Genomic DNA, 26,981 nt, shown 5'->3' with positions numbered 1-26,981 from the left:
TCTGTTTTTGTGCCAGTACCATGCTGTTTTGATCACTATCGATTTGTAGAATAGTCTGAGGTCTGGTAGCATGATTCCTCCTGCTTTGTTTTTATTTTTGAGTAGTGTCTTGGCTATTCGAGGTTTTTTCTGATTCCATATAAAATGAAGTATTGTTTTTTCAAGATCTTTAAAGTATGACAGTGGAGCTTTAATGGGGATTGTGTTGAAATTATATATTGCTTTGGGTAGAATGGACATTTTAACAATGTTGATTCTTCCCAACCATGAGCATGGTATATTTTTCCATTTGTTAACATTCTTAGCTATCTCTTTTCTTAGAGTTTCATAGTTCTCTTTATATAGATCTTTCACGTCCTTTGTTAGATAAACTCCCAAGTATTTCATCTTCTTTGGCACTACTGTGAATGGGATAGAGTCCTTAATTGTTTTTTCAACTTGACTGTTCTTGGTATCTATAAAGGCTACTGATTTATGAATGTTGATTTTGTAACCTGAGACACTGCTGTATTCCTTGATCACTTCTAGGAGTTTTGTAGTAGAGTCCCTAGTATTTTCCAGATATACAATCATATCATCTGCGAAGAGCAAAAGTTTGATCTCTTCTGACCCCATGTGGATACCCTTGATCGCCTTTTCTTCCCTAATTGCGGTGGCTAAAACTTCCATTACAATGTTAAAGAGCAATGGAGACAATGGGCAGCCTTGTCTGGTTCCTGATCTGAGTGGAAATGATTCCAATTTAACTCCATTCAATATGATATTGGCTGTGGGTTTGCTGTAGATGGCCTCTATCAGTTTAAGAAATGTCCCTTCTATACCAATTTTCTTAAGTGTTCTGATCATGAAGGGATGTTGGATGTTATCAAAAGCTTTTTCTGCATCGATTGAGAGGATCAGAGGGTTTTTGTTTTTTAATTTGTTTATGTGCTGAATTACAGTTATAGATTTACGTATATTGAACCAGCCTTGAGACCCTGGGATAAAACCGACTTGGTCATGATGTATGATTTGTTTGATATGTTGGTGGATTCTGTTTGTTAGAATCTTGTTGAATATTTTTGCATCTATATTCATTAGTGATATTGGTCTATAATTTTCTTTTCTTGTTGGGTCTTTTCCTGGTTTGGGGATCAGGGTGATGTTTTCTTCATAGAACATGTTGGGTAGTCTTCCTTCTTTTTCAACCTTTTGGAACAGGTTGAGTAATATAGGTACCAATTTCTCTTTAAAGGTTTGGTAGAATTCTGATGTAAAACCATCTCGTCCCGGGATTTTCTTTAATTGGGGAGATTTTGTATGGTTGATGTTATTTCCGAACTTGATATGGGCCTGTTCAACATTTCCACTTGATTTTGGTTAAGTCTTGTAAGGTGACGTGCTTCCAAGTAACAGTCAATTTCCTTCAGATTTTCGTATTTCTGAGAGTAAAGTTTCTTGTAATATTCATTAAGGATTTTTTTGATTTCTGAGGAGTCTGTTGTTATTTCTGATTGATGAGATTAGAGATTTTACTCTTTTTTTCCTCATTAGGTTGGCCAAAGGTTTGTCTATTTTGTTGACCTTTTCGAAAAACCAGCTTTTTGATTTATTGATCTGTTGTATTATTCTTTTGTTTTCAATTTCATTTAGTTCTGCTCTGATTTTGGTTATTTCTTTTCTTCTACTGGATTTGGGGTTGGAGTGTTCTTCCATTTCCAGTTTCTTGAGATGTCCCATTAAGTTGCTTACTTCCTCTCTTTCCGTTCTCCTGAGGAAGGCTTGCAGTGCTATAAATTTCCCTCTTAGAACTGCCTGTGCGGTGTCCCAGAGGTTCTGATAGTTCGTGTCTTCATTGTCGTTTTGTTCCAGAAATTTGGCAATTTCCTTCTTGATCTCATCTCTGACCCAGCTATCATTCAGCAAAAGGTTATTTAACTTCCATGTTTTTGTATGTGTATGCAGATTCCTGCTGTTACTCATCTCAAGTTTTATTCCATGATGGTCCGAGAAGATGCATGGAATAATTTCTATTCCTTTAAATTTACTGAGGTTAGACTTGTGACCTAAGACGTGATCGATTCTGGAGTAAGTTCCGTGGGCTGATGAGAAGTATGTGTATTCAGTTTTGTTGGGATGAAATGTTCTGTAGATGTCTGCTAAATCTAAATGCTGGATGGTTAGATTTAAATCTAGAATTTCTTTACTCAGCTTTTTGTTGGAGGATCGATCCATCACTGCCAAAGGAGTGTTAAAATCTCCGACTATTATAGAGTTGGAGGAAATCAAGTTGCTCAAGTCTGTTAGAGTTTCTCTTATAAATTGAGGTGCATTCTGGTGGGGTGCATAGATATTAATAATTGAAATCTTATCATATTGAGTCTTACCCTTAACAAATATGAAGTGACCATTTTTGTCCTTCCTTACTTTTGTTGGTTTAAAGCCTATTGTATCCACAAATAAAATTGCAACTCCTGCTTTTTTCTGGTTACCATTTGCCTGAAATATGGATGACCATCCTTTCACCCTGAGTCTGCATTTGTCTTTTAAGTTAAGATGTGACTCTTGTATGCAACTAATGTCTAGCCTGAGTTTTTGTATCCAGTCAGCTAACCTATGTCTCTTTAGAGGGCAGTTTAAGCCATTCACATTAATGGAGAGTACTGATAAGTTTGGTGAAATTTGGGGTATTGAGTTTTTCGAAAGTCCAGTGGGCATTTTTAATCCTTTTACCATTGTGGAAGTTGGAGTTTGATCAGAAGTTTCTGAGTGAGTTTACTTTTGTAGTAGAGGATTGGGTTGGTTATTATGGAGGATAGGTCTGAGAATATCCTAAAGAGCTGGTTTGGTTATGGCAAATTTCTTTAGCATATGTATGTCATTAAAGTATTTAATTTCTCCATCATAAATGAAACTCAGTTTAGCTGGGCACAAGATCCGGGGTTGAAAGTTATTTTGCTTGAGGAGATTAAACATTGATGACCACCCTCTTCTGGCTTGAAAAGTTTCAGCAGAGAAATCTGCAGTCATTCTAATGTTCTTCCCTTTCAAGGTAATAGATTTCTTTCGACTGGCCGCTTTGAGAATTTTCTCCTTCATATTAACTTTAGTGAAGTAAATTATGTTATGCCTGGGGGATGTCTTATTGGGGTTGAGTCGTGCTGGGGTTCTGAAGCTATCTACTATCTGAATTTCAGGTTCTCTAGGCATGTCTGGAAAATTCTATTTCATAATTTCATGCAGAAAGGCCTCTGTGCCCAGTGAGGCCACTTCATCTGTTTCAGGAATTCCTATGAGTCAGATATTTGCCTTCTTCGAGTTATCCCAGAGCTCTCTGCGTGAGTGATCCATTTTTGCTCTCCATTTCTCTTCCTCTTTGAGAGTTTGGGAGTGTTCAAAGGCTTTATTTTCGATGTCGGAGATCCTTTCTTCTGCTTGCTCCATTCTGTTGCTAAGGGATTCTACTGTATTTGTCATATCTTTGAGGGCTGCAAATTCTTGTTTCAGTCTGTCTAAGTCTTTGGTAGTTTTGTCTTTAAATTCATTAAATTCTTGAGACAGCTTTTGAATTTCTCCACGAATTCCTAATTCCATTTTCTTAATCATCTTTGCCATCCAAATTCTGAATTTGATTTCTGACATCTCAGCCAGTTGTTTGTGAATGGGATCTTCAATTACATCTGCCGTATCTTTCCTTGGGGGGGTTGATGTATTCTGGTTATTCATGTTACCAGAGTTTTTCTCCTGATTCTGCCCCATGATTGTTTTACTCCCTTTGATTTTCCTCTGGTGTTTTGTCGAGGACCCGTACAGTGCTGTGTCCTGAGAAAGTGGGGCCCTGTTTGGTGTAGAGGGGCTAAGTGGTTCTGTCTTGTTTTCAGCTGGTTTCTATGTGACCCTAGTGCAACAGTTACTCTGGGTTGAAGTCTCAGCTGTGGAGAAAAACCCGCAATTAAGTCACCCCACCCACCACAGGCAACAAATGGAAAAGGAAAATCAAACCTTCCTACAACCACACACCCAGGGCACCACCTGGATAGTTCCCAGGTGAGTGACTCAGTTCAAAAGGTCTAAGTCAATTGTCTCAGTCAGCAGCTGCCTTGGGTGGGAGAGTTCAAGAGGTCCCTGGGAAGTAGATCATAGTGGTCTGGTGACTTCTCTAAAATGGCTCGCTCCAGTGCTTCGTGGAGTCAGGAAGAGCCACCAGTAAATAGATCAGTCTGGGAAGATTGATGCCTCCTTCCCCACCTTACAGTTCTGTCACACCCAGTCGCTGCTACCCCACAGGGCTGTGACCCAGTGAGTTGTCTGCAGTAAGCAGATACTCCAGGGGTTTGCACTTGCCTAAGTCACAGGGTAGTCTGTGTCTGCTCAACTAGGCCACAATTCTCTGTCTTTATCCAGCAGGGGGTGGTGTGGCCTGTCAACCTCGGACACTTGATGGAGGCTGGAGGTGTTCACTCAGTTCCAGCCCCACCCTTAGTTTATGTTACTGGGTGAAGGGAACAACCCTGTGGGAGTTTGTTTCTGACCTTGCCAGATTCCTCTGCAGAGGAGAGGCTGATTTGAGTTCCCAGAACCTGTGCCTCAGGCCCTGTCTTTAGTCCCGCAGGTTTGTATTCGCAGCACAATCAGTTGTTGGCTGTAGCCTCTTGGCCTCCTTTGTCTATAGGCTGGTGATCTCCTAAGGGCCAGGTGCGTCTTAGGCTCAGTAGAGCGGTCCTCTGGATCAGCCCCACCCTGGTAGTCTCCCGGCTCTGCGGGTGTGTTTTCTAGTCCCCGTGTTCCACCCAGGTCGGTACCGTCTCAGGAAAACCCTTTATTCACGGGGCCTGTGTTTCAGTCCCAGGTCTGTTCCATGGTGGTTGCCATCTGAGAAGATGCTCGGCCTCATCTGGTTGCCCAGGAAGACAGGAGGACAGGCTATGGGATATCTGGGGGTGGGCCTTGTTATTGCTGAATACAGCTGTTGCTTTGCACCTCAGGGCACCACCACTCCAGTGTAATTCCCTCTCAGCCAACCGTCACCTTCTCACTCCTTTGGTACAGAGTCAGCACTGGCCAGCTGCAGTCCAGGTCCTTTCTACACCTCTCTAGGGTTCACCCAAGAATCTGGACTTCTGGGGCGGCAGGTCTCCAGATCACGGAGTGAGAGTGGAGGGGAGTGTTAGGAGCTCAGAGTTGCAGGTCATAACACCAAGCTCATTGAGACCAAATGAACAAATAAACAGATACAAAGGTTACCAGGCACATGGGCCCATAGATACAGAGACAGACGGAAACACAGACATACAGGCAACAGCCACGACAACAGCAATATAAGAACAATTGCAATAAAAATAGTGATAATCGTAAAATAATTGAAAGAAAGGAAAAAAAAGAGAGAAAAAAGTGGTATTAGAAGGAATGTTAAATGAGAAGAAGAAATTAAAATTAGAAGACATAGAAATAAAAAATATATCTATATAAAAAGTAATAATAAAAAATTATCGCAATCTCCTCTAAGAAAATGCTGCAAAAAAAACAGACAAAAACAAAACAACAACAACAAAAAACCCCCACGAAAACCAAAAAAAAAACCCAAAACAAAACAAAATAAAAAAAAAAGGCATCAACTACAAAAATATTCTTGTGTGTAGAAATATACCTATATTTATCTATATGTCTGCTGTAGGGATCAACTTTTGTAGGAATATATTCATACTGCAATATACTTTCTGGACACCAGGTGGCGCTGTGAGTGGTTCCGAGACTTATACCTGATTTACAGTTTATACCGTTACCATGGTAACCACCTTCTGTGGCCAATGGCCATTTTGGAGTTTCCGTAAAAGTTTGTCGCCTAAGAATTGTGCAACCTCGGCTGTTCTTTTCCAGACAGCACTTGCAACCGACCTTCCCACTCAGTGCAGGTGTCCATGCTTCCTAAGTCCCTCCACTCTGTTCCGAGGTTCCCCCACAAACTGGCGACTGCAATCGGCCATAAGGGGAGTGTGCTGAGTTTGCGCGGTCATTGGCAGGCTCGCGGCTCTATCTCCTGTAGCTGGTTCCCGCGGCTTCAGCAGCCAAAGCCGGTCCGCGGCTTCAGTAGCTTTGCAGCTCCAGAAGCCAAAGCTGGGTCCTAGGCTTCAAGCCGGTTCCCATGGTTGGAGCGCTCTGGGGACTTCTGAGTTTTATGGTTTAGAGTTTCCCTTTTGGATGGGCGCCCGCCAGTTCACCGCGCAGCCTGAACCGCCAGCCCCCTCCAACATCTGGGGAAAGGTGCCCGCCCTTTTGGGTAGTTCAAAATGTCTGTTTCCCAGGCAGGATCCCTTCCCTTCAATTGTCCAACAGTTTGCCCAGCTCCCCGTGGTTTTGAGTGGCTCTCCTTTCGGATGCCTCCCTCAGTTCAGGATTAATTATTTGTCAATTGGATTTTGTCAGCATTTATAAGCTGCTGACCTCCGTAAGGGAGGGGCCTGCTGGCCGGCACGGCCAAGCAGGGAAGAATCTCTACAATAGAGTCTGTGATTTTAAATTACCCCTCATATATAGCAAACCGCCAGTTCGCTGGGCGTCTCCAGCTGTCTGTCCACTCCAATAATCCACACACAGGGAAGGTCCAGACCGCCTTTCCTCTCACCTGGTGGCTTGGGAGAGGTCGAACAGACCAATTTCAAGAACTGAGATGGAAAAAACAATAAAAAATCTCCCAACAACAAAAAAAATGCCCTGGTCCAGATGTCTTCACAACAGAATTCTATCAAACCTTCAAAGAAGAGCTTATACCCATATTGCAGAAATTATTCCAAAAATTTGAGAAGAAAGGAATCTTTCTCCAACACGTTCCATGAAGTAAACATCACCCTGATACCTACACCAGGAAAAGACTCAACTAAAAAAGAGAACTTCAGACCAATTTCACTAAGGAATATAGTTACAAAAATTCTCAATAAAATCTAAGCCAATTGATTACAGCTACACATTAAAAAAATCATTTGAGGGATGCAAAGCTGGTTTAACATAAGCAATTCCATAAACATAATTCACCATTATCAACAGAAGCAAAAACAAAGACCATATGATCCTCTCAATGGATGCAGAAAAAACATTCGATAAAATTCAGCATCCTTTTCTAATTAGAACACTTAAGAATATAGGCATATTTCTTTTTTTTTTCAAAGCTAAAATCAGTGTTTTTTTATTTTTTTTTATTTTTTTTTTTTTTAATTTTTTTATTAAATCATAAGTGTATACAATGATATGATTATGGGGCATCATACACTCACTTCATAAACCATTTGACACATTTTTATCCCAGTGGTTAACATAGCCTTTCCGGCGTTATCTCAGTTACTGTGCCAAAACATTTATATTCTACATTTACCAAGTTTCGCAAATACCCCTGTAATATGCACCACAGGTGTGATCCCACCGATTCCCCTCCCTCTACCCACCCCCCCCTTTCCCACTTCCCCCTATTGTTAAGTTGTATTTGGGTTATAGCTTTCATGTGAGAGTCCCAAATTAGTTTCATAGTAGGGCTGTGTACATTGGATATTTTTTCTTCCATTCTTGGGATACTTTACTAAGAAGAATATGTTCCAGCTCCATCCATGTAAACATGAAAGAGGTAAAGTCTCCATCTTTCTTTAAGGCTGCATAGTATTCCATGGTATACATATACCACAATTTATTAATCCATTCGTGGATCGATGGGCACTTCGGCTTTTTCCATGACTTAGCAATTATGAATTGGGCTGCAATAAACATTCTGGTACAAATATCTTTGTTATGTTGTGATTTTTGGTCTTCTGGGTATATGCCCAGCAGAGGAATTACAGGATTGAATGGCAGATCTATTTTTAGATCTCTGAGTGTTCTCCATATATCCCTCCAAAAGGAATGTATTAATTTGCATTCCCACCAGCAGTGCAGAAGTGTTCCCTTTTCTCCGCATCCACGCCAACATCTCTGGTCTTGAGATTTTGTGATATAGGCTAGTCTCATTGGAGTTAGATGATATCTCAAAGTAGTTTTGATTTGCATTTCTCTGATGATTAAAGATGATGAGCATTTTTTCATATGTCTGAAGGCCGTGCGCCTGTCTTCTTCAGAGAAGTTTCTCTTCAAATCCCTTGCCCAGCCTGCGATGGGATCCCTTGTTTTTTTCTTGCTGATGCGTTTGAGTTCTCTGTGGATTCTGGTTATTAAACCTTTGTCAGAGTTATACCCTGCAAATATTTTCTCCCATTCTGAGGGCTGTCTGCTTGCTCTGCTTACTGTGTTCTTAGCTGTGCAGAAGCTTTTTAGTTTGATCAAGTCCCAGTAGTGTATTTTTGAAGCTGCTTCAATTGCCCGGGGGGTTCTCCTCATGAAATACTCACCCAGACCAATTTCTTCAAGGGTTTTCCCTGCATTCTCCTCTAGTATTTTTATAGTTTCATGTCTTAAGTTTAAATCTTTAATCCAATGAGAGTCTATCTTAGTTAATGGTGAAAGGTGTGGGTCTAATTTCAGTCTTCTGCAGGTTGCCAGCCAGTTCACCCAGCACCATTTGTTAAATAGGGAATCTTTTCCCCACTGAATGTTTTTAATTGGCTTGTCAAAAATCAAATAGCGGTAAGTAGCTGGATTCATCTCTTGGTTCTCTATTCTATTCCAGATATCTACTTCTCTGTTTTTGTGCCAATACCATGCTGTTTTGATCACTATCGATTTGTAGTAAAGTCTGAGGTCTGGTAGTGTGATTCCTCCTGTTTTGTTTTTATTTCTGAGTAATGTCTTGGCTATTCGAGGTTTTTTCTGATTCCATATAAAACGAAGTAATGTTTTTTCAAGATCTTTAAAATATGACAGTGGAGCTTTAATAGGGAGTGCGTTGAAAGTATATATTGCTTTGGGTAGTATGGACATTTTGATAATGTTGATTCTTCCTAGCCATGAGCATGGTATGTTTTTCCATTTGTTAACATTTTCAGCTATTTCTTTTCTTAGAGTTTCATAGTTCTCTTTATAGAGATCTTTCACGTCTTTTGTTAGGTAAATTCCCAAATATTTCATCTTCTTTGGCACTACTGTGAATGGGATAGAGTCCTTAACTGCTTTTTCAATTTGACTGTTGTTGGTGTATATAAAGGCTACCGATTTATGAATGTTGATTTTGTAACCTGAGACGCTGCTGTATTCCTTGATCACTTCTAGGAGTTTTGTAGTAGAGTCCCTAGTGTTTTCCAGATACACAATCATATCATCTGCGAAGAGCGAGAGTTTGATCTCTTCTGACCCTATATGGATACCCTTGATCGCCTTTTCTTCCCTAATTGCGGTGGCTAAAACTTCCATTACAATGTTGAAAAGCAATGGAGACAATGGGCAGCCTTGTCTGGTTCCTGATCTGAGTGGAAATGATTCCAATTTAACTCCATTCAATATGATATTGGCTGTGGGTTTGCTGTAGATAGCCTCTATCAGTTTAAGAAAAGTCCCTTCTAGACCAATTTTCTTGAGTGTTCTGATCATGAAGGGATGCTGGATATTATCAAAAGCTTTTTCTGCATCAATTGAGAGAATCATATGGTCTTTGTTTTTTAATTTGTTTATGTGCTGAATTACATTTATAGATTTACGTATATTGAACCAGCCTTGAGACCCTGGGATAAAACCAACTTGGTCATGATGTATAATTTGTTTGATGTGTTGCTGGATTCTGTTTGTTAGGATCTTGTTGAATATTTTTGCATCTATATTCATTAGTGATATTGGTCTATAATTTTCTTTTCTTGTTGGGTCTTTTCCTGGTTTGGGGATCAGGGTGATATTTGCTTCATAGAACGTGTTGGGTAGTCTTCCTTCTTTTTCTACATTTTGGAACAGGTTGAGTAATATAGGTACTAATTCCTCTTTAAAGGTTTGGTAGAATTCTGACGTGAAACCATCTGGTCCCGGGCTTTTCTTTTTAGGGAGGTTTTGTATAGTTGATGCTATTTCTGAACTTGTTATGGGTCTGTTCAACATTTCCACTTGATTCTGGTTAAGTCTTGGAAGGTGGCGTGCTTCCAAGTACCGGTCTATTTCCTTCAGATTTTCATATTTCTGAGAATAAAGTTTCTTGTAATATTCATTAAGGATTTTTTGGATTTCTGATGAGTCTGTGGTTATTTTGTCTTTGTTGTTTCTGATTGATGATATTAGAGATTTTACTCTTTTTTTCCTGATTAGGTTGGCCAGAGGTTTATCTATTTTATTGACCTTTTCAAAAAACCAGCTTTTTGATTTATTGATCTGTTGTATTATTCTTTTGTTTTCAATTTCATTTAATTCTGCTCTAATTTTGGTTATTTCTTTTCTTCTACTGGGTTTGGGGTTGGAATGTTCTTCCTTTTCCAGTTGCGTGAGATGTCCCATTAAGTTGTTAACTTCCTCTCTTTCCGTTCTCTTGAGGAAGGCTTGCAGTGCTATAAATTTCCCTCTTAGAACTGCCTTTGCAGTGTCCCAGAGGTTCTGATAGCTTGTGTCTTCATTGTCATTTTGTTCCAAAAAATTGGTGATTTCTTTCTTAATCTCATCTCTGACCCAGCTATCATTCAGCATAAGGTTATTTAACTTCCATGTTTTTGTATGGGTATGCAGATTCCTGTTGTTACTCAATTCAAGTTTTATTCCATGATGGTCCGAGAAGATGCATGGAATAATTTCTATTCCTTTAAATTTACTGAGGTTAGACTTGTGACCTAAAATGTGATCAATTTTGGAGTAAGTTCCGTGGGCTGATGAGAAGTATGTGTATTCAGTTTTGTTGGGATGAAATGTTCTGTAGATGTCTGCTAAATCTAAATACTGGATGGTTAGGTTTAAATCTAAGATTTCTTTGCTCAGCTTCTTTCTGGAGGATCGATCCAACACTGCCAAGGGAGTGTTGAAATCTCCAACGATTATGGAGCTGGAGGAAATCAAGTTACTCATGTCTGTTAGAGTTTCTCTTATAAATTGAGGTGCATTCTGGTTGGGTGCATAGATATTAATAATTGAGATCTCGTCATATTGAGTATTACCCTTAACAAATATGAAGTGACCATTCTTGTCCTTCCTTACTTTTGATGGTTTAAAGCCTACTGTATCTGCAAATAAAATTGCAACACCTGCTTTTTTCTGATTACCATTTGCCTGAAATATGGATGACCATCCTTTCACCCTGAGTCTGTATTTGTCTTTTAAGTTGAGATGTGACTCTTGTATGCAACAAATATCTGGCTTAAGTTTTTGTATCCAGTCAGCTAACCTATGCCTCTTTAGAGGACAGTTTAAGCCATTCACATTGATGGAGAGTAAGGATAAGTCTGGTGGAATTTTGGGTATCGAGTTTTTCAAAGGTCCAGTGGACATTTTTAATCCTTTCGCCAGTGTGGAAGTTGGAGTTTGATCCGAAGTTTCTGAGTGAGTTTACTTTTGTGGTATAGGATTGGGTTGGTCATTGTGGAGGATAGGTCTGAGAACATCCTGAAGAGCTGGTTTACTTATGGCAAATTTTTTCAACATATGAATGTCATTGAAGTATTTAATTTCTCCATCATAGATGAAACTCAGTTTAGCTGGATACAAGATCCTGGGTTGAAAGTTTTTTTGCTTTAGGAGATTAAAAGTTGATGACCAGCCTCTTCTTGCTTGAAAAGTTTCAGCAGAGAGATCTGCAGTTATTCTAATATTCTTACCTTTGTACGTTATAGTTTTCTTTCGCCGGGCTGCTTTGAGAATCTTCTCTTTCATGTTAACTTTAGTGAAGCTAATTATGATATGTCTGGGAGATGGCTTTTTGGGGTTGAATCGTGCTGGGGTTCTGAAGCTGTCTGCTATCTGAATTTCAGATTCTCTAGGCATGTCTGGAAAATTTTCTTTCATAATTTCATGTAGAAGGGCCTCTGTGCCCTTGGCTGCCACATCATCAGCCTCCGAAATTCCTATAACCCTTATGTTATGTTTTTTCGAATTATCTGAGAGCTCTCTGAGTGAGTGATCCGTTTTTGCTCTCCATTTCTCTTCGTCTTTGAGAGATTGGGAGCGTTCGAAGACTTTATCTTCAATGTCAGAAATCCTTTCTTCTGCTTGCTCCATTCTGTTACTGAGGGATTCTACTGTATTTTTCATATCTTTGAGGGCTGTAAGTTCTTGTTTCAGTGTGTCTAAGTCTTTGGTGGTTTTGTCTTTAAATTCGTTAAATTCTTGAGACAACTTTTGAATTTCTCCTCGAATTCCTAATTCCATTTTATTAATCTTGTCTACAAACCAAATTCTGAATTCGACTTCTGACATCTCAGCCAGTTGTTTATGAATGGGATCTTCAATCACATCTGCCGTATCTTTTCTTGGGGGGGTTGATCTATTCTGGTTATTCATGTTACCAGAGTTTTTCCGCTGATTCCGCCCCATGGTTTACTCCCTTTGGTTTTTCCCCTGGGGTTTTATCGAGGGCCCGTACAGTGTTGTGGCCTGAGAAACTGGGGCCCTGTCTGGTGTGGTGGAGCAAAGTGGTTCTGTCTTGTTTTCAGCTGGTTTCTGTTCGATCCTATTGCAACTTCTACTCTGGCTTGAAGTCTCAGCTGTGTGAAAAAATCAGCAATTAAGTCACCCCGCCTGCCCACCTCTGGCCCCAGTTGGAAAAGGAGAATCAAACCTTCCTACAATCGCACACCCAGGGCACCACCTGAAAAGTCCTCAGTCTATTAGCCCAGTTCAAAAGGTCCGAATCAACTGTCTCAATCGGCACTTGTCTCAGGTGGAAGGGTTCAAGAGGTCTCTGGGAACTGGATCACAGGGGCCTGGTGACTCCTCTGAGACAGCTCACCCCAGTGCAGCGTGGAATCAGGAGGAGCCACCCCGCAAACAGAGCAGTCTGGGAAGGTTGACGTCTCCTTCCCCACTTTGCCCCTCCGTCGGACCCAGTCACTGGTATCTCTGCAGATGGCTAACCCAGTTGCCTGCAGTGAACAGACACTCCAGGGGTTTGCACCTGCCTGAATCGCGAGGAAGTCTGCCAGGCCCCCGCAGACTGCCGCTATCTAGCAGGAGGAGATGGGGCCTGACATCTTTGAGTGTTTGATGCAGGTGATGGGAAGGAGGTGTTCACTCAGGCTTAGCCCCGTCCCTGATGGATGCTGCTAACAGAACAGAACAGAACAGACAACTTTGTGAGGTTCTGTCTCTGTTCCTGTCATCGCCTACAGGAGACGGGCTGTTTTGAGTTCAAACGTCTTTGCTGCTGGAGAATTGCGTCTGAACACCTCTCTGGGTCGGCCCCGCCCTGGAGGCTTCTGGGTTTGTGAGCCGTGACACCGGTGGCCTCCTCTGGTTGCCCAGGGAGACAGGGGGTGTGGCCTCAGAATATCCAGAAGTGAGCGTTCTGCCGTTAAAGAAAAAAACGGCTGTTGATCTACCTCCAGGGAACTGCTGCTCTGGTGTGGGCACTCAGGCGACCCTTTTCTCCTCTGTCCCGCGCCCCAGAGTCAGCACTGAGCGGCCGCAGTTTGTGCTGGGTCCACACCCCTTAAGAGATCCCCCAAGAATCAGAACTCTTGGGGGATGGGCCCCCAGACCCGGATTGGGAGTGGGGCGGGGGGAAGCTAGAGTTTCATTCAGTTTCACGCAATACTACGGTCCGGGGAGGGCTCCTGCACTGCACCGCAGGGAAGTGCCGCCAAGGCTTGATTTCCCCTCAGCGGAGTGCCCTCTCCTTGCTCACGTGTCCCAGAGTCAGCGCTGACCTGACGCAGCTCAGGCACTGTGCACTCCCCTCGAGAAATCACCCAAGGAGCCGAACTCCGGAGGGATAGGCCCTCAGACCCCGAGTGAGAGTAGGGGCTCTCAGCTCTCAGCGGGGAGGCCAGAGTCTTATTCAGTCTTGTGCCCGGGGAGGGCTCCTGCACTGCACCGCAGGGAAGTGCCGCCAAGGCTTGATTTCCCCTCAGCGGAGTGCCCTCTCCTCGCTCACGTATCCCAGAGTCAGCGCTGACCTCACGCAGCTCAGGCACTGTGCACTCCCCTCGAGAAATCACCCAAGGAGCCGAACTCCTGGGGGATAGGCCCTCAGACCCCGAGTGAGAGTAGGGGTTCTCAGCTCTCAGCGGGGAGGCCAGAGTCTTATTCAGTCTTGGGCCCCGTATGCCCGGGGAGAGTTGGTGCACTGCACCGCAGGGAAGTGCCGCGAGGCGTGACTCCCCCTCAGCCCGGTGCCCTCTCCTCACTCGCGGGCCTCAGAGTCAATGCTACCAGTCGCAACTCGGGGACTGTCCACTCCCCTTGAGAAATCACCCAAGGATCCGAAGTCCTGGGGGACAGGCCTCCAGACCTCAGTGGGCGGGAGGGGAGCGCCGGGGATTCCGGGTTGCCGGCAAAGGATTCCCAAAGTTTTATTCAGCCCTATGTCCGGCAGGAGAACGCCACGGCACCCCAGTAGGGGAGGTAGGTCCAGTTTTTAGAAGGTCTTTCCCGTGGAGTGTAGTGGGAGGGCCTTTAATTACTGCCCGCTTGTTAAATTGTGGGGCTCCAGAGCCGGTCTCATGGGGGAGGGGGACTCCCGTCCGCTTGGTGGTGGATTTTGTACCTTTTGTTTGCGTCCTTGTGATCACAACTTGCCTCAGCGGTGTTGATGTGCGTTCTTCAGCCTTCTCTCTTGGTGAGGCTCAAGTCCACCAGGATACTTACTAAATTCCTGTCCCTTAACTCTCCTTCTGGACGGGAGCCTTTGTTGAAAGCTGGCTTCAGTCCGCCATCTTGTCTCCCTCCCCAGGCATATTTCTTAATCTGATCAAAGCCATCAATGATAAACTCACAACTAATATTATACCAAATGGAGTAAAGCTGAAAGCTTTTCCACTTAGAACTGGAACCAGACAAGTAGTTCACCACTACCATTCAACATAGTGCTGGAAGTTCTAGACAATACAATCAGGCAAGAGAAGATAATAAAAGGCATCCAAATGGGGGCAGAGGAGGTCAAACTCTTGCTCTTTGCTGACAATATGATCTTATACTTAGAGAACCCCAAAGACTCAACCACAAGACTCCTGGAAGTGATCAAAAAATACAGGAATGTCTCAGGATATAAAATAAATGTCCACAAATCAGTAGCCTTTGTATATGCCAATAACAGCCAAGCTGAGAAGCTAATTAAGGACATAATTCCCTTCACAAAATCTTGGGGCGGGGGGGAGAGAGGGAAGGAAATACCTAGGAATATACATAGCAAGAGAGGTAAAGGACCTCTACAAAGAAAATTACAAAACCCCAAGAAAAGAAGTAGCAGAAGATATTAATAAATGAAAGAACATATCACGCTCATGGCTGGAAGGAATCAACATTGTGAAAATGTCTATACTTCCCAAAGCAATCTACAGATTTGATGCAATCCCCATTAAAATAACATCATCATACTTTCAAGATTTGGAAACGATAATTCTTTATTTTATATGGAACCAGAAGAAACCCTGTACATCCATTGGAATTCTTAGTAATGAAAACAAAGCCAGTGGTATCACCCTACCAGACTTTTGGCTATAGTACAAGGCCATAGTGATCAAAACAGCATGGTATTGGCACAAAAACAGAGACATTGACATTTGAAAAAGAATAGAAAACCAAGAGATGAAACTAACATCTTACAGCCACCTGATCTTTGATAAACCAAACAAGAACATACACACTGGAGAAAAGAATCCCTATTTAATAAATGGTGTTGAGAGAATTGGATATCCACACGTGAAAGACTGAAACTGGACCCGCACCTCTCAGCACTTAATAAAAATTGACTCAAGGGCAGCGCCTGTGGCTCAGTCGGTAAGGCGCCGGCCCCATATACTGAGGGTGGCGGGTTCAAACCCGGCCCTGGCTGAACTGCAACCAAAAAATAGCTGGGCGTTGTGGTGGGCGCCTGTAGTCCCAGCTACTCGGGAGGCTGAGGCAAGAGAATCGCTTAAGCTCAGGAGTTGGAGGTTGCTGTGAGCTGTGTGATGCCATGGCACTCTACCGAGGGCCATAAAGTGAGACTCTGTCTCTACAAAAAAAAAAAAAAAATTGACTCAAAATGAATAAAAGAGGGTGGCGCCTGTAGTGCAGTGGGTAGGGCGCTGGCCCCATATACCAAGGGTGGCGGGTTCAAGCCTGACCCCAGCCAAACTGCAACAAAAAAGGTCGGGCATTGTGGTGGGTGCCTGTAGTCCCAGTTACTGGGGAGGCTGAGGCAAGAGAATTGCCTAAGCCCAGGAGTTGGAGGTTGCTGTGAGCTCTGACAGCACTCTATCGAGGGTGATAAACTGAGACTCTGTCTCTACAAAAAAAAAAAAAAAAAAAAAAAAGATAAAAGATTTAAATCTATGGCATGAAACAATAAAAGTCCTCAAAGAAAGTGTGGGTAAAACACTTGAAGATAACGGCCTGGGGAAAGATTTTCTGAAGACTTCCAATGGCAACTGCAATAACAACAAAAATAAACACATGGGACTTAATTAGACTGAAAAGCTTCTGTAAAGCTAAGGAAACAACAACCAAAGCAAAAAGCAACCTTCAGAACAGGAAAAGATATTTGCATATTATGAATTGGATAAAAGCTCGATAACTACAATCTATAGAGAACTCAAATTAATCAACAACAAAAAAGATCTAACAATCCTATATATCACTGGGCAAGAGACATGAATAGAACCTTCTCTAAAGAAGACAGACAATATATTCCTAAGTATTTCATTTTCTTTGGGGCTATGGTGAAAGGAGTTGTGTCCTTAATTAACCTCTCATCTTGGCTGTTGTTGGCATATACACAGGCAACTGATTTGTGGACATTGATTTTATATCCTGAGACATTACTGTATTTTTTGATGACTTCCAGGAGTCTTGTGGTGAGTCTAGGGTTCTCTAAGTATAAGATCATATCATCAGCAAAGAGGGGGAGTTTGTCTTCCTCTGCTCCCATTTGGATGGCCTTTATTTTCTTGTCTTGTCTAATTGTATTGGCTAGAACTTCCAGCACTACGTTGAATAGTAATTGTGACAGAGGACAACCTTGTCTAGTTCCAGTTCTAAGAGGAAAAGCTTTCAGTTGACTCCATTCAGTAAAATATTGGCTGTGGGTTTGTCATAGATAGCTTCAATCAGTTTCAGAAATGTGCCACCTATGCCTATACTCCTCAGTGTTCTAATTAGAACATTTCTAATTATAAAATGATGCTGGATTTTATGGAATGCCTTTTCTGCATCTATTGAGTGGATCATATAGTCTTTGGATTTGCTTCTGTTAATACAGTGAATAACGTTATGGACTTGCGTATATTAAACCAGCCTTACATCCCAGGGATGAACCTACTTAATTATGATATATGACTTTCTATTTGAAAAATTTTTTTTTATTAAATCATAGCTGTGCACATTAATGCAATCATGGGGTACAATGTGCTGGTTTTATATACAATTTGAAATATTTTCATTGAACTGATTAACATAGCCTTCATGGAATTTTCTTAGTTATTGTGTTCAGACATTCATATTCTGCATTTAGTTAAGTTTCAATGTATGACTTTTTTGATGATAAGCTGTAATCTATTGTCTAGAATTTCATTGAGAATTTTTGCATCTATATTTATTAGTGAAATTGGTCTAAAATTCCCCTTTTTAGTTGGGTTGTGTCCTGGTTTTGGTATCAGGGTGATGTTTGCTTCATAGGACGTGTTGGGGAAGATTCCTTCCTCCTCAATGTTTTGGAATAATTTCTGTAGTATGGGAATAAGCTCTTCTTTGATGGTTTGCTACAATTCTGGTGTGAAGCCATCCAGACCAGGGCATTTTTTAGGGGGGGAGATTTTTTATTGTTTCTTTGATCTCAGTGCTTGAAATTGATGTGTTCAGGAGATCTGAGCTAAGTCTAGGGAGAGGGTGTGATTCCAAATATTGGAAAGGGTGTGATTCCAAATATTGATCCATTTCCTTCACATTGTCAAATTTCTGGGCATAAAGTTTCTGGTAGTATTCAGAGATAATCTCTTGTATCTCTGTGGCATCAGTTGTTATTTCCCCCCTTATCATTTCTGATTGAGGTTCCTAGAGATTTTACTTTTTTATTTCTAGTTAGTCTGGCCAAAGGCTTATCTATTTTATTTATTTTTTCAAAACACCAACTCCTTGTTTCATTAATTTTCTGAATGATTCTTTTGTTTTCAATTTCATTGATTTCTGATTTGATTTTGGATATTTCTTTTCCTCTACTGGGTTTAGGCTTAGATTGTTCTTTTTTTTCCAATTCCATCAGATGGCTTGTGAGTTTGTTGATGTGCTCTCTTTCTGTTTTTTGAATGTAGGCTTCTAAAGAGATAAATTTTCCTCTCAGGACTGCTTTTGCTGTATCCCATAGGTTTTGGTAGCTCGTGTCTTCATTGTTGTTATACTCAAGGAAGTTAATGATTTCCTGTTTTATTTCTTCCTGCACTCAACTGTCATTCAGCATAATGTTGTTTAACTTCCATGCCTTTGTGTGAGATTGAATGTCTTTAGAGTTGAGTTCCACCTTTAGTGCCCTGTGGTCTGAGAAGATGCAAGGTAAAATTTCAATTCTTTTGATTCTGTTGAGGTTTGTATTGTGTCCTAGGATATTATCAATTTTGGAGACTGTTCCATGGGACGATGAGAAGGATGTATATTCTTTATGTTTGGGATGGAGTGTTCTATATACATGTATCAAGCACAGTTATTCGAGGTTCTCATTTAAATCTCTAATATTTTGTTTAATTTCTGTTTAGAGGATCTGTCCAGCTCTGAGAGAGGAGTGTTAAAGTCCCCTGTTATCATGGTGTTATAGGATATCATATTGCTCAGACTAAGCAAGGTCTGTTTCAAGAATCTGGAAGCATTTAAATTGGGTGCATATATATTTAGAATTAAAATGTCTTCTTGTTGTATTTTTCCCTTGACCAATATGAAGTGACCATCATTGTCTTTTTTGACTTTATTTGCTTTAAATCCACATGTATCTGAAAGTAAGATTGCAACCTCTCTTTTCTTCTGAATTCCGTTTGCCTGAAAAAATGACTTCCAACTCTTTAACTCGGTGTTTCAATTTGTCTTTTGATGTGAGGTGTGTTTCCTGCAGACAGCAAATAGATGGCTTGTGTTTTTTAATCCAATCAGCCAATCTAGGCCTCTTCAGTGGGGAATTCAAGCCATTGACATTTATTGAGATAAATGATAAGTGTGGTAGCATTCTATTCATCTTATTTTGTGGAAGTCCATTGCTTAGTTTTGTCTTTTGCATCATTGTGGATACTAGGTCCTGTCCTTAAATTTCTGGGTGTTTACTTTGCTGAAGGTCCATTGTGATGGTCAGTGTGTAGAACAGGTTGAAATATTTCCTGTAAAGCTGGTCTTGTGGCAAATTTCCTCAGTGTTTGCATATCAATAAAAGATTTGCTTTCTCCATCAATCTTAAAGCTTAGCTTAGTGGGATACAGAATTCTGGGCTGGAAATTGTTCTGTTTAAGTAGATTAAAGATAGATGACCATTGTCTTAAGGCTTGAAAAGTTTCATTAGAGAAGCCTGTGGTTACCCTGATATATTTGCCCCTGTAGGTTAGTTGGCGCTTACTCCTGGAAGCTTGCAAAATCTTTTTTGCCTTGACTTTAGATAGATACACCACAATGTGCCTTGGAGAAGCTCTATTTGAGTTGAGGTGACCAAGGGATGGATAACCCTCTGAAAGGAGTATGTCAGAATCTTTGGTGATATTTGGGAAATTTTCATTTATAATATTCTCTAGAATGGCTTCCATTCCTCTGGGGCATTCTTCTCCCCCCTCAGGGATACCTATAACTTGTATATTTGAATGCTTCATAGAGTCCCATAATTCTGCCATTGAACATTCTGCTTTCTTTCTCTCCTTTTCTGCCTCTTTAACTATCTGAGTAATCTCAAGAGCTTTATCCTCTACTTCTGAGATTCTTTCTTCTGTGTGGTCTAATCTGTTGTTGATACTTTCTATTGCATCCTTAAGTTCCTTAATTGCTTCAGTTCCTTCAGCTCTGCTATATCCTTTCTATATTCTTCATATTGTTCATCTCCTATTTGATTCTGTTTATGGATTTCCTTTTGGTTATTTTCCACTTTCTCAGCAATTGCCTTCATTGTTTTTTGATTGTTTTCCACTTTCTCAGCAATTTCCTTCATTGTTTTTGGAATATACCTAACAAAAGAGGTGAAGGATCTCTATGAAGAAAATTATGAAACCCTAAGAAAGGCAATAGCAGAGGACTTTAACAAATGGAAAAACATACCAAGCTCATGGGTGGGAAGAATCAACACTGTTAAAATGTCTATACTTCCCAAAGCAGTCCACTGATTCAATGCCATCCCTATTAAAATACCAACATCCTATTTTCAAGACCTGGAAAAAATGATTCTGCATTTTGTATGGAACCAGAAAAAAACCCGTATAGCCAAGGCAGTTCTTAGTAATAAAAACAAAGCCAGAGGTATCACCATACCACATTTTAGGCTGTACTACAAGGCCATAGTGGTCAATACAGCATGGTACTGGCACAAAAATAGAGACACAGACATTTGGAATCGAATAGAAAACCAGGAAATGAAGCCAACAACTTACAACCGCCTAATCTTCAATAAATCAAACAAGAACGTCCACTGGGGGAAAGACTCCCTATTCAATAAATGGTGCTGTGAGAATTGGATATCCACATGTAAAAGACTGAAACTGGACCCGCACCTTTCTCCACTCACAAAAATTGATTCAAGATGGATAAAGGACTTAAATTCAAGGCATGAAACAATAAACATCCTTAAACAAAGAATAGGAAAAAACACTGGAAGGTATCAGCCTGGGGAAAGACTTTACGAAGAAAACTGCCAATGGCAATAATAAACAAATGGGATTTAATTAAATTGAAAAGCTTCTGTACAGCCAAGGAGCCAACAACCAAAGCAAATAGACATCCTACCTAATGGGAAAGGATATTTGCATATTTTGAATCAGACAAAAGCTTAATAACTAGGATCTATACAGAACTTAAATTAATCCACAAGAAAAAAAACAAAAATCCCACAATGAGGAAGAGAGATGAACAGAACCTTCTCTAAAGAACACAGACGAATGGCTAGCAAACGCACGGTGAAAAAATGCTCATCACCATCCCTAATTATTAGGGAAATACAAATTAAAATCACCCGAGATATCATCTAACCTCAGCAAGAATGCCCCATATCACAAAATCTCAAAACTGTAGATGCTGGCGCGGATGTGGAGAGAAAGGAACACTTTTACACTGCTAGTGGGACTGCAAACTAATACAACCTTTTTGGAAGGAAGTATGGAGAAACCTCAAGGCACTCAACCTAGACCTCCCATTTGATCTTGCATTCCCATTACTGGGCATCTATACAGAAGGAAAAAAAAACTTTTATTATAAAGACACTTGTACTAGATTGTTTATTGCAGCTCAATTTACAATTGCTAAAATGTAGAAACAGCCTAAATGCCCTTCAACCCAGGAATGGATTAATAAGCTGTGGTATATGTATGCCATGGAATAGTATTCAGCCATTAAAAAAAACGGAGATGTTGCAGCATTTGTACTAATCTGGGTGGAGGTGGAACACATTATTCTTAGTGAAGCATCACAGGAATGGAGAAGTATGAATCCTATGTATTCAACTTTGATATGAGGACAATTAATGACAATTAGTGACATGGTGGGGCATGGAGGAAAGGAAGAGCAGACAGAGAAGGAGGGAGGGGGTGAGGGAAAGGAAAAGAAAAAAAAGAAAAGAAAATAGTGACTAATTCTCACATAAATTAGATTTAATTTTGACCAAAGTACATTACTTAAACATAAATTTTTAATTCAACTTGTTAATATGTTGTTTAGTATATTGCATCCTCATTTATAAGTGAAATATGTTTATAATTTCCCTTTATGATAATATATTTTTTCCAATTTTAATATCAGGTGTATCCAGATGAAGTAGAATGATTTTGAAGTAGTTCTTCTTTTTCTATTGTCTGTAAGATTTGGCATGATCTGTTTTTTGAAATTATCTTTTATTTTTATTTATAAATATTAGTTGTCTATTTTTTGAGACTTTGGGAAAAGAAATAATAAGAAGTTAACTGATGATTCCATACTGAACCTCAGAGTCAAAGCATTCTATATAGACATACTCTTATTTGACAATGTGAATGTTACTTTTTTTGCATTATTATTATTGTTATTGCTCAATATTTCATTGCAGCAATTGTCTAATTTCTTTTCTGAATGTATTTATCTTCATTCATTCTTTACAAGGTTTTTGTTGCTAGTCCTTATCTTAAACATTGTTATTGTTATTAAATTTTAAGCCTTTTTAATTTTGTGAAGGCAAAAATTGGAAACCAAATAAACACATGTATATGTAAAAAAGAAAGAAAGGAAAAAAAAAAAAGAAGACAAATGGCTAACAAACATCTGAAAAAATGCTCATCGTCCCTACTCATTACAAAAATGAAAATCAAAACTACCCTAAGACATCACCTAACCCCAGTGAGAATGGCCCACATCACAAAGTCTCAAAGCTGCAGATGCTGGCGTGGATGTGGAGGGAAGGGAAGACTTTTTCACTGCTGGAGGGACTGCAAACTAATATAACTTTTTTGGAAGGAAGTATAGAGAATCCTCAAAGAACTCAAATTAGTCCTCCCATTTTATTCTGTTATCCCATTACTGGGCATCTATCCAGAAGAAAAAAAAGTCCTTTTATCATAAGGACACTGGACTGTTTATCACAACTCAATTTATAATCGTCAAAATGTGAAAATAGCCTAAATGCCAGCAACCAGGAATGGATTAACAAGCCGTGGTATATGTATATCATGGAATACTATTCAGCCATTAAAGAAGATGGAGAGTTTACATCTTTTGTATTAACTTGGATGCAGGTGATATACATTCTTCTTAGTAAAGCATCACAAAAATGGAGAAGCAAGAATCCAATGTACTCAATTCTAATATGAAAGGAGTAGATGAGCTAATATGGGGGGGGAATAGGGGAATGAGCAAGTTGGGAGAGATGATGGGGGAGAGGAGTGGTGGGTCATGGTGTATGGCACACATCTTCCAGGCAGGACATAATTATGAGAGAGATTTTATCTAATAAATGCAATCAGTGTAACCTAATTTTTTGTATCCTCAATGAATCCCAAACAATAAAAAAAGAGAAAAAAAAAACCCCAACTGCCTATGAATGTATAATTATCTCAAAATAGTTTAATTTTAAAAAGAAAAATTATAGTTAACAGTGAAGGAGAAGATAAAAGATCTTTAGTAGAAGTAACAAAGCTTACCTTTTAGAGGCCTTTTATTCTAGATTAAAGAAAGCTTAATAGCTCAAGGGCAATACAGTAATATAGAGAATATTGGCTGTTCATAATAATGATTCTAGGATATCAAGAAAAAATCAAACTGGGCGGCGCCTGTGGCTCAGTCGGTGGGGCACTGGCCCCATATACCGAGGGTGGCAGGTTCAAACCTGGCCCCGGCCGAACTGCAACCAAAAAAAAAAAAAAAATAGCCGGGCGTTGTGGTGGGCGCCTGTAGTCCCAGCTACTCAGGAGGCTGAGGCAAGAGAATCGCTTGAGCCCAGGAGTTGGAGGTTGCTGTGAGCTGTGTGAGGCCATGACACTCTACCAAGGGCCATAAAGTGAGACTCTGTCTCTACAAAAAAAAAAAAAAGAAAGAAAAAAATCAAACCACATTGATCACAAAGTTTATAAAATATTTCAGAAATGGGCTTGGTCTGACCATGCTCTTCATGTGCCACCCATAATTAATCCTTGACTCCCGCCAGCCCCACCTACTCAATCCCAACTCTACCTTCATACCTATTCCCTTGCCTAGAACAATATAACACTTTTACTGTACTCTTTAGCTCTAGCCTGTGCTTTTAATCCACTCTGCCTTTTTGCTATAATGAGCTAAAATATAATTCTAATCTTGACACTTCTCTAATTTTACTCCTTCAACAGCATCTAAGTATAGGTTTTATTTCTTTAGATCAGCACAGAAGTTATTTCTTAAAATGTTTCTTATCCGTTGTATAGTGACATCTCCTGATACTCTTCCACATTTTCCCAAGCATCAGTTGCATAAAACCTTTGTCTTATATTTCACAATATGAGGCCTTTTCACACATGGTTTTCTCTGAATAAAAAACTTTTCCTTTTCATCCTCCCAGGCTAACTCTTGTTTAACTAACAAGACTTTACTCTTGCAGAAATTCTTCCTTGTCCCATAAGTCATTGGGATACACTTCTTTGGTACCTCATAGGTAACTTTATCATGGTATTTACTACATAGTACCTCACAGGTGACTCTCACAGTATTTACTACATAGCACCTCACAGGTGACTCTCACAGTATTTACTACATAGCACTGCCATACTTTATTATTTCACTATTAGTAATTTGAGGGCAAGGATCATGCCTCTTATTTTTTATCCTCTAGAAAGAATATAAAATCTTGGAGCTTCCTAGTAAATGTTAGTTGAGTGAGAAATGACTATCTTCTACGACACTGGAAACAGTCAAAGATAACTTCCAAATATTCTAATTTCCTTTAATATAGAATGAGTGTATTGCCCCTGAATACTTAAAACTATTGACATTTAAACTTACTTGAATTTATTTATGTTGTTTAACTTACAGCATATATGTGGAGATACGAAAATATGACTTATTGTTTAAAGTATATTCTACTTATTTCATACTTTATGGGAAATTTCCAAACTCCAATATTCTCACAATTAGGTAACATATTTGCCTCATACATGTTCACAAAGTCACTTATTTCACTGATTCTCCAGATAATTTTTCTACCTTTAGAATATTTAAGGAATCTTTTATTATAGATTTTAGTGAAGCTGCCAAGTGCTTGTCCCTCATCTGTTATTTGGTAGTGTTTCCTCTTCTTCTATGGGCACTTTCTCCCATTCTGTCTTATTCTGCCAATTAGTTTCATAGGACTATTGTTTCACCATCTGAATTTACAAATCTATGAAGAAAAACAGAAACATATACATATAGAACAAAAACGAAACTAAATTTGATTACGTAATTTCAACTCCATCAGATAATGAAAGAGTTAAGGAGAAATATGGTGCCAGAAAAAAACAGGTTAATCATTTTTGTATTCCCCAAATGGGATTTGCAACATATGCCCAATGATATAGTTAATAAACTCTAGGGCTTTTCCGCTGTTCATGTATTGAAGAAATATGGACAAGGTGGCGAAACAATAAAAAATGGTATAATTCCTCTGTCTCCAAAACAAAAATAATTAAAAAACATCCTGAAAAATGTTAAGCAGTGATTGGATAGTTTGTATTTCTACTTTATTTATTCATTTTTTAGATAAGAGTCTCACTTTGTTGCCCTGGGTAGAGTGTCATGGCATCATATCTCATAGCAACCTTGAACTCTTGGGCTCAAACAATCCTTTTACCTCAGCCTCCCAAGTAGGTGGAACTCAGGCACCTGCCACAATGCCAGCTCTACTTTTGGTAGAGATGGGATCTCACTCTTTCTCAGGCTGATCTCGAACTCCTAAGCTCAAGCAATCCACCCATCTCAGCCTCCCAAAGTTCTAGGATTACCGGTGTAAGACACCCCACCTAGCTGCACTTTTACTTTCATTGTTTTCAGCTAGAAAATAGTTTCTAGCTGAAACTAGTTTCTAGTTTACGCTAGAAAACTCTTTTTTTCCAGTAGTCATTGATAAAATTCTCTGCATCACACTTCTACCATTATTCATATTTTTTTGAATACCATTATCCCATTTTTTGATTGAATGAATAAGGGTGGTACTTGTTGAAAAATTATATAGAAGTGAAAAATAAATCAAAATGAAATTACATTCTATTGGAGACTGAATACTAACTGGTAATCTTTTGCTTTATCATGAAATGATAAAAATAAGAAGATAACAGATTGTATAGTCATCATAAGTAGTGCATGTGACACTGTAATAAGCTGTCTTATGACCAAAAAACTGACTACTGTGTTGACTGTCAGTGAACTGAACAATACACCACCATCTTCTGCTTTAGGCTGAAAAATAATAAAATTTACAAAACTACATGATCTTGATTAGTGTTTTAAAGCACTGTCATGACTTAGATTCATAAAATGCTACAAAGTAGAGAAAACATTAACTTATATTGACTTTGAATTTCTACACTTCTGAATAAAATACAATTACTTACTTTTTTCTCCTATTTGACTCCATAAAGTATTTACGTGCTTGATTGCGACATAGTTTTTGTTGCTGCAGTAGTATTTGGCGTTCTTCTTCCAAATTCTTCTCTAGGTGGATTTTCATATCTCTAATGATATGGTAAGTTAAGAATAATGGTTTACATCTTTAGTTGACAAGCGTCAGTGCGTTCTAATAAATATAATTACAACCTCAAGCAAATGATGTAGTGATATTTTTGTGGAGCAATTACTAAGTGTACACATTATTGTTAGTATATGACTGGCAGATGTTTTATGTAAAATATTCTGACTTGTATTAGAACTTAAGATATATCTCACTTTCCTTATGCTTAGAGATCATGAGTTCAGATGAGGAGACATCATATCTTCATTCATTACACAGGTATCTGATTACTTAATAATTAGTTGCATTCTTAGGCATGTATATAAGAAAATGAAATAAAGGTAAGTTTCACAAATAGAAAATTGATTAATTAAACATTTCAATAGATCTTTTAATCTAGACTATAAAATCCATATTCAAGTATTTAAAAAAATCATAGCAACATAATTAAAACATACTAAATATATGTTTTTAAAAAAACTAGAAAAACCATGCATAGTCATCTATTTATTCAGAAGTTTTCCAGAGAAAAAGTATTTTGTTTATCCTAATCATCTGTTCATTTGAAATTTACTATATAAAATTGTATTTCCTTAAATAAGTTGTACTGATATCATTGATTTTCTCA

The 26,981-nt window shown here is 39.4% G+C and overlaps 1 protein-coding gene across 4 annotated transcripts in view; it reads right to left on the bottom strand.

Annotated features, from left to right (window-relative positions):
* CEP126 (centrosomal protein 126) overlaps positions 1-26,981 on the bottom strand; it is a 134,366-nt gene that overhangs the window by 90,982 nt on the left and 16,403 nt on the right. For 3 of the 4 annotated variants that reach the window (XM_053562140.1, XM_053562141.1, XM_053562142.1), the window contains exon 2: positions 26,238-26,357. In XM_053562140.1, the coding sequence (XP_053418115.1) occupies positions 26,238-26,357 (120 nt within the window). Of the gene's footprint in view, positions 1-4,806; positions 4,925-26,237; positions 26,358-26,981 lie in introns of those variants that run through there. The other variant, XM_053562144.1, reaches the window with a different exon arrangement.

This window comes from Nycticebus coucang, chromosome 14, assembly GCF_027406575.1.
Source record: "Nycticebus coucang isolate mNycCou1 chromosome 14, mNycCou1.pri, whole genome shotgun sequence".
NCBI classification, from domain to species: domain Eukaryota; kingdom Metazoa; phylum Chordata; class Mammalia; order Primates; family Lorisidae; genus Nycticebus; species Nycticebus coucang.
The sequence above is the reverse complement of the archived record's forward strand: the minus strand, read 5'-3'. Positions and strand labels throughout refer to the sequence as shown.